Source organism: Oncorhynchus kisutch, linkage group LG25, assembly GCF_002021735.2.
Source record: "Oncorhynchus kisutch isolate 150728-3 linkage group LG25, Okis_V2, whole genome shotgun sequence".
Classification (NCBI taxonomy): Eukaryota; Metazoa; Chordata; class Actinopteri; order Salmoniformes; family Salmonidae; genus Oncorhynchus; species Oncorhynchus kisutch.
The window spans coordinates 37,461,261-37,474,343 of NC_034198.2; the positions used below are offsets into that span (position 1 = coordinate 37,461,261).

General features: G+C 41.3%; 1 protein-coding gene across 1 annotated transcript in view; it reads left to right on the forward strand.

Moving 5' to 3' along the window:
- The window catches only part of LOC109870395 (dual specificity mitogen-activated protein kinase kinase 6), a 49,693-nt gene that overhangs the window by 16,649 nt on the left and 19,961 nt on the right, over positions 1–13,083 (forward strand). The window contains exons 3-6 of the mRNA XM_020460885.2: positions 3,214–3,262; positions 5,042–5,155; positions 5,564–5,683; positions 7,829–7,945. Of these exons, the coding sequence (XP_020316474.1) occupies positions 3,214–3,262; positions 5,042–5,155; positions 5,564–5,683; positions 7,829–7,945 (400 nt within the window). The remainder of the gene's footprint in view (positions 1–3,213; positions 3,263–5,041; positions 5,156–5,563; positions 5,684–7,828; positions 7,946–13,083) is intronic.

The following is a 13,083-nucleotide window of genomic DNA, read 5'->3' on the forward strand; positions in this document are numbered from 1 at the left end:
CATCTTTACATTTACATCTTTACATTTACATCTTTACATTTACATCTTTACATCTTTACATCTTTACATTTACATCTTTACATCTTTACATTTACATCTTGACATATTTACATATTATTCACCTTGTGTAATTACAAAATCACCTCCAACACAATACAAGTACAATCCAGTCACTAAAGTAGAAATGGTACATGTATTTGTACCAAACCATTCAGTACAGGAACCACGCTTTGGTCTGCACTGTGAACCCAAATGAATACACCCAAATGAATAAATCACTAGGCCGAGAGGCTGTGCCTACACTGTGTTGTATGGGTCTTTAGTAAATCTGAGCTGATAAAACTTTGTATGCTATTCTGTTAAAACAACTAGAGCCTATGCGCACATTGTGATCAAAATTCAAATCTTAATTGCCACATTTCAGACGGTCATTTTGTGAGGCGCAGCCGGGAGCTAGTTCTGTATGATGCTGAGTGGTCGAGTGAATAAACCAGGAGGATACTCCATGATCATTTAAAAATCTCCAGCTTGGGAACATTTTGGTTTCCCAGTAGAAGAGTTAGTAGGAAATCAACTAAATATTTAGCATTTCTGAGATAATTAATTGATTTTCCCTGAGATGATAAGAGATGTTAATAAAATGCGTCAGTGATTTGTATTTTCGTTCAACTTCCTGAAGACCCGTTGGGAGCGGGAATGCGTCCATCTTTGTTTTCGTGTTTGTCCGCCACCATGTAGACGTCAGCATGATGCTAATGATATGATATAATGATATGACATGCTACCTATTCTGGTAGATGGAAAGCCTTTCTCAAAAACCTTCTCATTTTAAATGTTAACTACAAAGTAGACTATGGATATCTGGCAGAATGATATCGCGATTATTTGCATCAATCCCGTGGTGATTTTGTTCGGCAAACTCTGCAATCACATGTACACTATAGAAGCACAACTAACCAAGGATCTTACTGGTGGGCACATAAATTAAAGTTGCACTATGCAGAAATTGCTCCGCCATTTCCTGGTTGCTAAAACTCTTAATAGTTTGCCTAATTTCAGTTTGTGACAAAATAAACTAGTATAGTGTAGAGAATCATTTTACCATCTAAACCGCTGTGAAATATATTTTCCATAACCAAAAATATTGTTGTACCACCCCCCCAAAAACTACAGTAACTGTCGCCATTTTATTTTCCCACTGTACCAAATCTAACCGTGCCCCCCTAAAACCGCAATTACATACCAAACCGCGGGTTTGGTGAACTGTTACGCCCCTACCTACTATGGAACAATTCTATTACCTTTTTATTATCACGTTGTTACTAGTGTAATTACAAAACTCTTTGCGCACTCTAGTGCCTACTTACCGAGTCGCCTCCATGACCTAAGCCGCCCACTATCGTGCTGTAACACAGGTGGTGTCAGTGGACTTGGAGCCTGTATAGACTGTGGGCACAGAACCCCTTTTTACTAGCCTCAGATTCATGTTGAATCCAGTCTTCCACTGTTGGTAGCCATCGTAATTCTTTGGGACGAAGTGAGACTGAAGCTCAAGGGATTTCCCTGAGACATTCTGCCCCAAGTGGTCCAACTTTTTTTCCCCCAATAGACCAAACATGCCTACCGTTAAACCGTGTACCCTGCTCTTGACGTCAAAGCCGCAATGTATTGTTTGTTGGTATGAGTTAATGATACATATATTTCCATTATTATAAACTTATGCATGAAGACTTTTTAAATTTTTTAGATGGAATATCACCAATCTACATTGTTAAATTTATGGACATATATTGCACAACCTTCTCTTTTAAATATAAAGTGTTATCCTGGTTTGCTTTGAGGCATTTTAAGACGGATATGAGGCTGCTTAATCAACATGATGATCCTAAAGATGTCAGTGACGGCTCCATTTCCTCCCAATAAGGAGAGAGGAGGCTAGTTAGAGATTACCGTTTGGATGTGTTCACCAATAAGTGGTTCACAAACGGATGTCTTTAGCGCAATGTGCCAGTGAATATTGTTCCTAGCATCATTTCAGTGTCATGATGATAACTCAAGACAAACACTGTTTCTTACAATAAACTTCTTGCGTCGAGCCATCCCGGATCCGGGATCGTGAATACAGCCTCAAGCTCATTACCATAACGCAACGTTATCTATTCATGAAAATCGCAAATGAAATGAAATGAATATGCTAGCTCTCAAGCTTAGCCTTTTGTTAACAACACTGTCATCTCAGATTTTCAAAATATGCTTCTCAACCATTGCAAAACAAGCATTTGTGTAACAGCTAGCGCAGCTAGCGTAGCATTTAGCGTTAGCATTAGCGGGCAACATTTTCACAAAAACCAGAAAATCATTCAAATAAAATCATTACCTTTGAAGAACTTCAGATGTTTTCAATGAGGAGACTCTCAGTTAGATAGCAAATGCTCAGTTTTTCCTGAAAGATTATTTGTTTAGGAGAAATTGCTCCGTTTGGTGCGTCACGTTTGGCTACCAAAAAAACCCGAAAATTCAGTCTTCAAAACGCCAAACTTTTTTCCAAATTAACTCCATAATTAATATCGACTGAAACATGGTAAAAGTTGTTTAGAATCTATCCTCAAGGGGTTTTTCACATATCTCTTCATGATATATCGTTCGTTGAAAGCCTCCTCTCTCCTCTCAATCACTGGATGACTGCGTGCAGCTTGTAGATTACGCACCAATTTAGACAAAGGACACCGGGCGGACCCCTGGTAAATGTAGTCTCTTATGGCCAATCTTCCAATGATATGCCTACAAATACGTCACAATGCTGCAGACACCTTGGAGAAACGATAGAAAGGGCAGGCTCATTCCCGGCGCATTCACAGCCATATAAGGATACAATGGAAAACAGAGCTTCAAAAACTCTGCCCATTTCCTGGTTGAAGTTTCATCTTGGTTTCGCCTGTAGCATGAGTTCTGTGGCACTCACAGATAATATCTTTGCAGTTTTGGAAACGTCAGAGTGTTTTCTTTCCAATGCTGCCAATTATATGCATAGTCGAGTATCTTTTAGTGACAAAATATTGCACTTAAAACAGGCACGTTTTTTTATCCATAAATTAAAAGAGCGCATGTAGTTTTTTTCCCCCCAGAACATTTTGAAATCTTAATGAATTAATGCATGCAGTTTTATGTACATAACGTTTTTTATATCCTAACAACTGTTTGATTACTTTTCAGACCCCCAAGAGATTTGGATTCGAAAGCTTGTGTGACCATTGGAGAGAAGGTACTACTTACCACATCTTATTCATGTTCACTGAACTGGTCAGTGTAGTTTACTCTCTCACATTCTTACCTTTCGTTTACCACTGTGTTTCTTCCTCACACGTTCCTCCGACTAAAACCTTTATTTGAAACTGAAGCACAAACTTCGGGTTTGACATCTGGGTGTAGTTGTAACCTTATGTATACTGTGTTTAGACGGTACGAGGTAAACGGCAAATGTTTTCAGTGAGAGCGTGACGGCAAATGTTTTCAGTGAGAGCGTGACGGTAAATGTTTTCAGTGAGAGCGTGACGGTAAATGTTTTCAGTGAGAGCGTGACGGTAAATGTTTTCAGTGAGAGCGTGACGGTAAATGCCGTTGAGGCTGGCGGGGAGTTCAAAAATGTCAACTTTTGCCATCTGCCGTAGTGTTGTTTTCTACCGGGTGTTGTTTACTGAAATCACCATAACAACGCAAACCTTCATGACAGATGGGGCGGCAGCGTAGCCTAGTGGTTAGAGAGTTGGACTAGTAACCGGAAGGTTGCAAGCTCAAACCCCCGAGCTGACAAGGTACAAATCTGTTGTTCTGCCCCTGAACAAGCAGTTAACCCACTGTTCCTAGGCAGTCATTGAAAATAAGAATTTGTTCTTAACTGACTTGCCTAGTTAAATAAAATAAAAAATAAAAATAAATGGAACAATTAGACAGATATTTCACTGGATGTGATAAATGTGACAGCCAAAAAATTGGCTTTGTTTATAAGGAGTGCAGTGGCGAATTGAGTTAATACACACGTGAACTTCAGAGTAGGCGTTCTCTAATGGACACATGCAAATAAATGCTAGAATGCGCCAATAGGATCTCACTAACTCGTGCTTGACTCCGCCCACCTCCTTGCTTGTTCTGCCCACTATGATTCATATGCTCAGACCAGAGCCTGTCGTTTCCAATCGATCTTGGGTTAGTTATAAAAACTCTTTGCTGTCGGGCTGCTTTTTGTACCGTCCTCTTCTTTCTTGTCCCACTGTGCCGACTGGTATGACGGTTTTTGCGTCCCTCAGTCTGAACGCAGCATTAGGTTGAGTAAGATTCTCTCTGTGCTTTGGATGTAGAAAGATGAAAGCTTGGCTGATTGTAGGGCAGACTGGAATGTGTTTATCTTCCTGGCGGGCAGTGAAAGTATTTATTTTATAAACTTATCAAATAAGTGGAATTTTTCATTGGTAAAAATGCTGGCTTTTTTTCCCTCTCATAATTTAGCCTGAAGTCAAAGGTCGTGGCAACCATTGATTTAGTTGTTGTATGAAGTGAGAAAGGACAGAAGTTCCCATTCTTTACTGGAACCAGTAGTTTAGATGAAAAAGGGGTAATTTGCAGTGTCTTTCGACTCAACCCCCTTACCATATCCAATGCTTTCCCTGTTGATTAGAAACTGTTGGTTAGAGTAGTTACTTAAACAAAGACATAGCTCCGAGCCACTCTCAGACAAAGAGGAGTACCCCCGGTCAGAATGACACTGTTGTTGGGAGATTAGACATAGTTTTTTTCTTTTGTGCTTTTCGCTCTCTGTTACTGTTTTTGTTTTCACGAGATGAGGATTGGGTAAAAAAAACACAAAAAAAAACAAGGAACTCTAGTGACTCATCTTTTTACCCTGCTCAATTTGTGTTTAGTGATTACATCAAGGGAGGGAGATACATGTTCTTTCTTCCTTATTACATCGTGTCACCCATTCATGTTTGATCTGTCACTGTCGAGCCTGACACGCATCTCTCCCCTCTCTACCGGTGCTGAGCAGAACTTTGTGGTGAAGGCAGATGACCTGGAGCAGATTGGCGAGCTGGGGAGAGGGGCCTACGGCGTGGTGGACAAGATGAGGCACATGCCCAGTGGCCTGATCATGGCAGTCAAGGTATGAGAGATTTGATGCTGTAACTGATCTCTTTAAGGGGATCTAGGGCTACGTTTACACAGGCAGCCCAATTCTGATATTTTGCCTAGTTATTGGCAAAAGAGCTAAGATGATAGGTCAAAAGACCAATTAGTGGAAAAATATCAGAATTAGGCTGCATGTGTAAACGCGGCCTTAGTCGGGTTACTATAGCTAAGCACTTTGGCTTTATTTACACAGGCAGGCCAATTCTGGTATATTTCCCCACTATTTGGTCTTTTGACCAATCAGATCAACTCTTATGCCAACAATTGTCGCAAGAGATCAGAATTGGGCTGCCTGTTGCAAACAGCTGTGGTGACAGCTGTTGATGTAATAAGTAGGTTGGATGGATGGATTTGATGTCCTTTTCCCTCCCACCCACCCTAGAGGATCCGTGCCACAGTGAACACCCAGGAACAGAAGAGACTGTTGATGGACCTGGACATCTCTATGAGGACAGTAGACTGCTTCTACACAGTCACCTTCTACGGCGCACTCTTCAGAGAGGTAGCCAGCTTCTTTATAAAAATACTAGCTTTTTTTTTTACAATGAAATAATAATACTTATGTCTTGTTTTTTCTAAAGTACAAAAGCCTACAATGGACAATCTTTAGGTGGAGTGTATTAATTGTGTTTTTGGATCCCTGTTGTTCGTGACAACAGCTACTCCTCTTTGTTTTCCTCTGCTGCTGGTCTTGTTCATTACTATGTTAAACATAGGCTTCCTCCAATGTCTTTACAGAGATGTCGGAGGACACAGCCTTGTAAAGATTGCTGTCAAACATATCGGTACCCGTACACTTTACAGTGGAGTGCAACAGTTTTTTAAATTTTAAATTTTTTATATTTTCCAAACTAGTTGGTTCTTTTTTTACCCAGTAGGCACCTGCAATTTACAAAGAGTAGGATAAATGATACTTTCCAAGAATCACTCGCTGAATAATTTTGTCCATGCCATTTTTGACTTAAGTGCAAAACCTTAATTTCAGTTTTGATCAGTTGTATATCAAACAAAATGTGAAGTTTTTAAATGTTTTAATTTCAACTTATTTTAGAAGTAATTGTGAATCATGGGTGCCTATATATTTGACTGCATCTTGTATGTTCAGAGGCAGTTATTTAGCAACTAACTTAGTCCTCTTCATTTCTACACTATATACAAAAATATGTGGACACCCATTCAAATGAGTGGATTCTGCTATTTCAGCCACACCTGTTGCTGACCGGTGTATAAATTCAAGCACATTAGCCATGCAATCTCCATAGACAAACATTGGAAGTAGAACGGCCGTACTGAAGAGCTCATTGACTTTCAACGTGGCACCGTCATAAGATGCCACCTTTCCAACAAGTCAGTTCATCAGGTTTCTGTCCTGTTAGAGCTGCTCCGGTCAACTGTAAGTGCCGTTATTGTGAAGTGGAAACGTTGAGGAGCAACAACGGCTCAACTGAGAAGTGGTAGGCCACACAAGCTCACAGAACGGGGCCGCTTGCAACACTCGCTACCGAGTTCCAAACTGCCTCTGGAAGCAACAAACCTAAGATCACCAAGTGACATTGGCTGTAGTGGCGTAAAGCTCGCCGCCATTGGACTCTGGAGAGATGAATCACGCTTCACTATCTGGCAGTCCAACAGATGAATCTGGGTTTGGTGGATGCCAGGAGAACACTACCTGCTCCAATGCATATGTAAAGTTGGTGGAGGAGGAATAATGGTCTGGGGCTGTTTTTCATGGTTCAGGCTAGGCTCCTTAGTTCCAGTGAATGGAAATCTTAACGCTACAGCATACAATGACATTCTAGACGATTCTGTTCTTCCAACTTTGTGGCAACAGTTTGGGGAAGGCCTTTTGCATTGGGACATTGTCATGCTGAAACAGGAAAGTGAGGTCCATACTTAAATGGTTGGTTGAGATCGGTGTGGAAGAACTTGACTGGCCTGCACAGATCCCTGACCTCAACCCCACCGAACATCTTTGGGATGAATTGGAAAGCGGACTGCAAGCCAGGTCTAATTTCCAGGCCCAATTGCCCAACATCAGTGCCGACCTCAATAATGCTCTTGTGGCTGAATGGAAGCAAGTACCCCCTGCAATGTACCAGAAGAGTGGAGGCTGTTATAGCAGCAAAGGGGCAGGGACCAACTCCATATTAATGGAATGAGATGTTCAACTAGCGGGTGTCCACATACTTTTGGTCATGTGGAACACAAGACTTTCTGATTTACACATGACATTGTACTGTAGGACTGGGCTGCCATCCAGACACAGGTACCGTGACCCCCTTTTCCTCACGTAGAGACGTCAGATGATAGAGCGGTGTATGTTGTAGTCAAGATAAACAAATAAAGAATTCCTGATCTTGCCGGATGTAATTACCTACCACTCGTAGAGAAGAGAGTGTTCCACAGGATATGCATCTGCAGCGGAGCACATTGGAAAAAGCTCCTTCCTGTTAGCCAATCTGTGTGTCTGGAATGTGGTTCTGTTTTTCCAATCGTTCCCTCTACCGCTTTCTCCATAGCCCCCTTTTTCCATTCCCACCACCACTTTCTCCATCTCAGTACCCCCCCCCACACCTCCCACCCCATCTCCTTAACCCTTAAACTCTCACCCCAATCTGACCTTCTCATGTTGTACCTGTGTTCCCAGGGTGATGTGTGGATCTGTATGGAGCTGATGGACACCTCTCTGGACAAGTTCTATAAGCAGGTGATAGAAAAAGGCATGACCATCCCTGAAGATATCCTGGGAAAGATGGCCGTCTCGGTGAGTAGGACTACTTCCTCACTTCCTTTCCTCGTGTAAATAGGACTAACTATGTCACATCATTCAGCCTAGAGACCAAGCGGAATATTACATGTGTTCTGTAGGACTGGGTTTCCGTTAGCCGGTTAAATGCCGGCTTTGTGACAATTTTTTTAAATAAATGAAAAGCTGATCAATAAAATTGTAGCCCGGCCAAAGTGTCCAGTGGTGTCCAGCTGCTGAGGAGAGCGAGAACGCGAGAGAGGAGCCTTGGCCTAGGCTACTGTTAATCGTGAAGATGGAGGCCTTTTTAATTTGAAGTATAACAAAAGTATTAAAATTAAAGTTAGCATATGCCTACAAGGCAGGGCTCCAGACTGTGACCATTTTAGTCGCAGATGGGGAGAGGATGTTCTCAGCTTTCTGTAGGTACATTTTCATTAACCTATTGGATACGGGGGTCACTAGCCTTTAAGGTAATTGCTGCAATATAACCTGTTGAAGTTTAAACCAATTCACAAGTCTTCTGTTTCATTCTGTTGAGCCATTTTCTGAATGAAATGAAGTTCCAACTGTAATGTTGTGTTTGACACAGTATAATATCCTGCTCATTTTCCCTATAAACAATTGCTTGACTTAACGCTTCTTACTTTTGATATTATCCTAATAAAGTTAAGGTTTGGTGTGGCTATTAGCCTATTATACTGCAGGCCTATGATACAAAGGCAATGCGCACCGGCCCGCAAACTGACAGGTGAACTTGGAAGCACCGGATTTACTCCTATAAATCTAACAATATAATTCTCATCTTTAAAAAAAAAAAAATCTAATTGAAAATTAATGAATTAGCCTCCTGTAAACATACACAAGTATTCACCCCACTTAGACTTTTCCACATTTTAATGTGTAAATTAAATGTTAAAAATACCAAATTATACTTTTCAATTCCAGGTTTTAACACAATATATACTTAAAACCTTGGAGGTGCAAATATGTTTGACACCAAAGTGAAAAGAAGAAAAAAAAGTGTTGGTTGCAGTAGTGTTCGGCCCCCTGATTCAATACTTGGTAGAAGCACCTTTGGCAGCGATTACAGCTGTGAGTCTTTGGGTAAGTCTATCAGCTTTGCACATCTGGATACTGCAATATTTGGTCTATTCTTAACAAAATTGCTCAAGCTCGGTTTAGTTGGATGGGCACCGTTGGTGAACAGCAATTTGTCAGATTCTCAATTGGATTTAGGTTTGGGCATTGACTGAGCTATTCAAAGACATTCAGGTTGTTGTTTTTAAACCACTGCAGTGTAGCTTTGGCTGTGTGTGTAGGGTCATTGTCCTGCTAGAAGGTGAACCTCCGCCACAGTCGCAGGCCTCTTGCAGACTGAAACAGGTTTTCCTCTAGAATTTCCCTGGATTTGCCCTCAAACCTGATCAGTTTCCCAGTCCCTGCCGATGACAAGCATCTTCATAAAATGATGCTGCCACCACGCTTCACCATGGGGATGGTGTTCAGGGCGATAAGCAGTCTTGGCTGACCAGAGAACTTTTTCCACATGTCTTTTGTCAAAAATATATATATTTTACAGCTTTATTCTCACTCTTCTAAAAAGCCCAGGTAATAGTTGTCCCATGTACAGTTTCCCCCCCCCATCTCAGCTGTGGATCTCTCCAGCTCCTTCAGAGTTGCCTCTTGGTTGTTTCTCTGACGAATGCCCTCCTTACCCGGCCACTGACCTTTGGTGCAGGGCCTTCTCTAGGCAGAGTCACAGTTGTGCCATATTCTTTCCATTTTTTTAAATAATGGATTTAACAGTGGATGTTCAAAGTTTTTAGAACCCGACCCTGATTGGTGCTTCTCCAGAACTTCTGACTTGTTTTGAGCTTCATGCTGATTAGGTTCTCTAACACACAGGTGCTTATGAGATCATGTGACTAACTGCACACAGGTGGACTCCATTCAACTAATTATTTGACTTCTGAAGGCAATTGGTTGCACCCGAGCTTATTTATGGTGTCACAGCAAAGGAGATGAACACTTATGCAGACACAGCCTATCTGATAAAGAAATTAATGTTGGTGTTGTGGCATAGCTCTCTCCCTGTCTGGGGTAGGCCTAAGCTTTTTATATATACAGTACCAGTCAAAAGTCTGGACACCTACTCAAGCAAAGGTTTTATTTATCTTTTCTACATTGTAGAATAATAGAAGACATCAACTATGTAGTAACCAAAAGGGTTAATCAAAAATATTTTATATTTGAGATTCTTCAAAGTAGCCACCCTTTGCCTTGATGACAGTTATACATTCTCTAAACCAGCTTCACAGGAAATGCTTTTTTCAACAGTCTTGAAGGAGTTCGCACATATGCTGTGCACTTGTTGGCCGCTTTTCCGTCACTCTGCAGTTCAACTCATCTCAATTTGGTTGAGGTCAGGTGATTGTGGAGGCCGGGGTCATCTGATGCAGCACTCCATCACTCTCCTTCTTTGTCAAGTAGCCCCTTTACAGCCTGGAGGTGTGTTGGGTCATTGTCCAGTTGATAAACAAATGTTAGAGGGACACGGAACCCAAACTGGCTGTGCGCCATCGTGCATACATTTATTTAGTCCCCCACCACCAAACGATCACGACATGCAGGTTAAAATATCAAAACAAAATCAATTATATTAACCTGTCTGGGAAAGCGGAACCCCTCGCCAACAGCCAATGAAGTTGCAGTGCGCCAAATTCAATCAACAGAAATCTCATAATTCTAATTTCTCAAACACACAAGTATTAGACACCATTTTAAAGAAACTTCTCGTTAATCCAACCACCGTGTCCGATTTCAATAATACTTTTCGGCGAAAGCAGAACATATCATTATGTTAGGTCAGCAACTAGTCACAGAAAGCATACAGGCATTTTCCAACCAAAGAGAGGAGTCACAAAAAGCAGAAATAGAGAAAATTAATCACTAACCTTTGATGATCTTCATCAGATGACACTCCCGGGAGAACATGTTACACAATACATGTATGTTATGTGTTTTATATTCGACAAAGTTCATGTTTATATCCAAAAACCTCAGTTTACGTTTGGCTTTGCCTCCAAAACATCCCGTGAATTTGCACAGAGCCACATCAATTTACAGAAATACTCATAATAAACATTGATAAAAAGGTGTTATTCACAGAATTAAATATATACTTCTCCTTAATGCAACCGCTGTGTCAGATTTCAAAAACACTTTACGGAAAAAGCAAACCATGCAATAATCTGAGTACGGCGCTCAGACAACAAATCAAGCCAAACAGATATCCGCCATGTTGGTGTCAGAAATAGCATTATAAATAGTCACTTACCTTTGATCTTCATCAGAATGCACTCCCAGGAATCCCAGTTCCACAATAAATGTTTGATTTGTTAGCTAAAGTTCATCTTTATGTCCAAATACCTCCTTTTTGTTTGCGCGTTTAGCACAGTCATCCAAATTCACGACTCGCGATTACAAGGTGCAGACGAAAAGTCAAAAAGTTCCGTTACAGTCCGTAGAAACATGTCAAACGAAGTATAGAATCAATCTTTAGGATGTTTTTAACATAAATCTTCCAACCGGAGAATTCCTTTGTCTTCAGAAACTCAAGCTCACTCTCACGTGAACGTGCAAGGTCAGCTCATGGGAGAGACCTTACTCAATCCTCTCTCATTCACCCCCACTTCACAGTAGAAGCAGCAAACAAGGTTCTAAAGACTGTCATCTAGTGGAAGCCTTAGGAAGTGCAATATGACCTCAGACACTGTATTCGATAGGCCAAGAGTTGAAAAACTACAAACCTCAGATTTCCCACTTCCTGGTTGGATTTTTCTCAGGTTTTCATCTGCCATATGCATTCTGTTATACTCACAGACAGTTTTAGAAACTTGTGTTTTCTATCCAAATCTACTAATAATATGCATATATTAGCAACTGGGACTGAGTAGCAAGCATTTTACTCTGGGCATGCTTTTCATCCAAATGTAAAAATGCTGCCCCCTATCCCGAACAGGTTAATTTGGGGACAGGTCAAAAAGCATTGAACATTTATGGCAATTTAGCTAGGTAAGTAGCTTGCACTTGCTAGCTAATTTGTCCTTTTTAGCTAGCTTGCTGTTGCTAGCTAATTTGTCCTGGGATATAAACATTGAGTTGTTATTTTACTTGAAATGCAGAAGGTTCTCTACTCCGCCAATTAATCCACACAAAACGGTCAACCAAATCATTTCTAATCATGTCTCCTCCTTCCAGGCCTTTTCTTCTCTTGACTTTATATTGCAATTGGCAACTTTCATAAATTAAGTGCATTACAGCCACTGACTTTGTTCATCTTTCAGTCACCCACGTGGGTATAACCAATGAGGAGATGGCACGTGGGTACCTGCTTCTATAAACCAATGAGGAGATGGGAGAGGCAGAACTTGGAGCGCGATCTGCGTCAGAAATAGAACTGACATCTATTTTAGCCCTTGGCAACACAGACGTCGTTGGCGTGCGCAATAATTGAATAACAGATTTCTGAATTTATTTTGCAGCGCAGTCAACCTGTAAGCCCAAACCAGATGGGATGGCGTATCGCTGCAAAATGTTGTATCCATGCTGGTTAAGTGTGCCTTGAATTCTAAATAAAGTAGACGGTTTGGGGGTACTTTGCTGGTGACACTATCACACCTCCTCCATAATTCAGTGGGAGCCACAAATGCAGAGATCACCTACTCTGCGTCTCAAAGACACGGCAGTTGGATCCCAAAATTTCAAATTTGGTCTCAACAGACCAAAGAACAGATTTCCACCGGTTTAATGTCCATTGTACGTGTTTCTTGGCCCAATCAAGTCTCTTATCTGTTACGTACCCTTCTTGGAGGAGGGAATGCAACACCCTGCTACAGCTCAACTCCCGAGCAGTGAAAAAAACAGTTTGATCGTAGGTGTGGGGAAGGACGACAGAGGCAGAGAAAAATACAATTTACAGAATGTATTATTCCTTAACACAGTAATATGGGGAAAAGGGGCTGGACGGAACCAAAGGAAAAGTAGTAAAAGTTAAGTGTCCCCTCTCCCACCTTACCTGCCTTCCCTTCTTACCTAACCTTTAGCACCAACTGGTGCGCTAACCAAAATACAGGGTGGTACGCCCAGGTCTT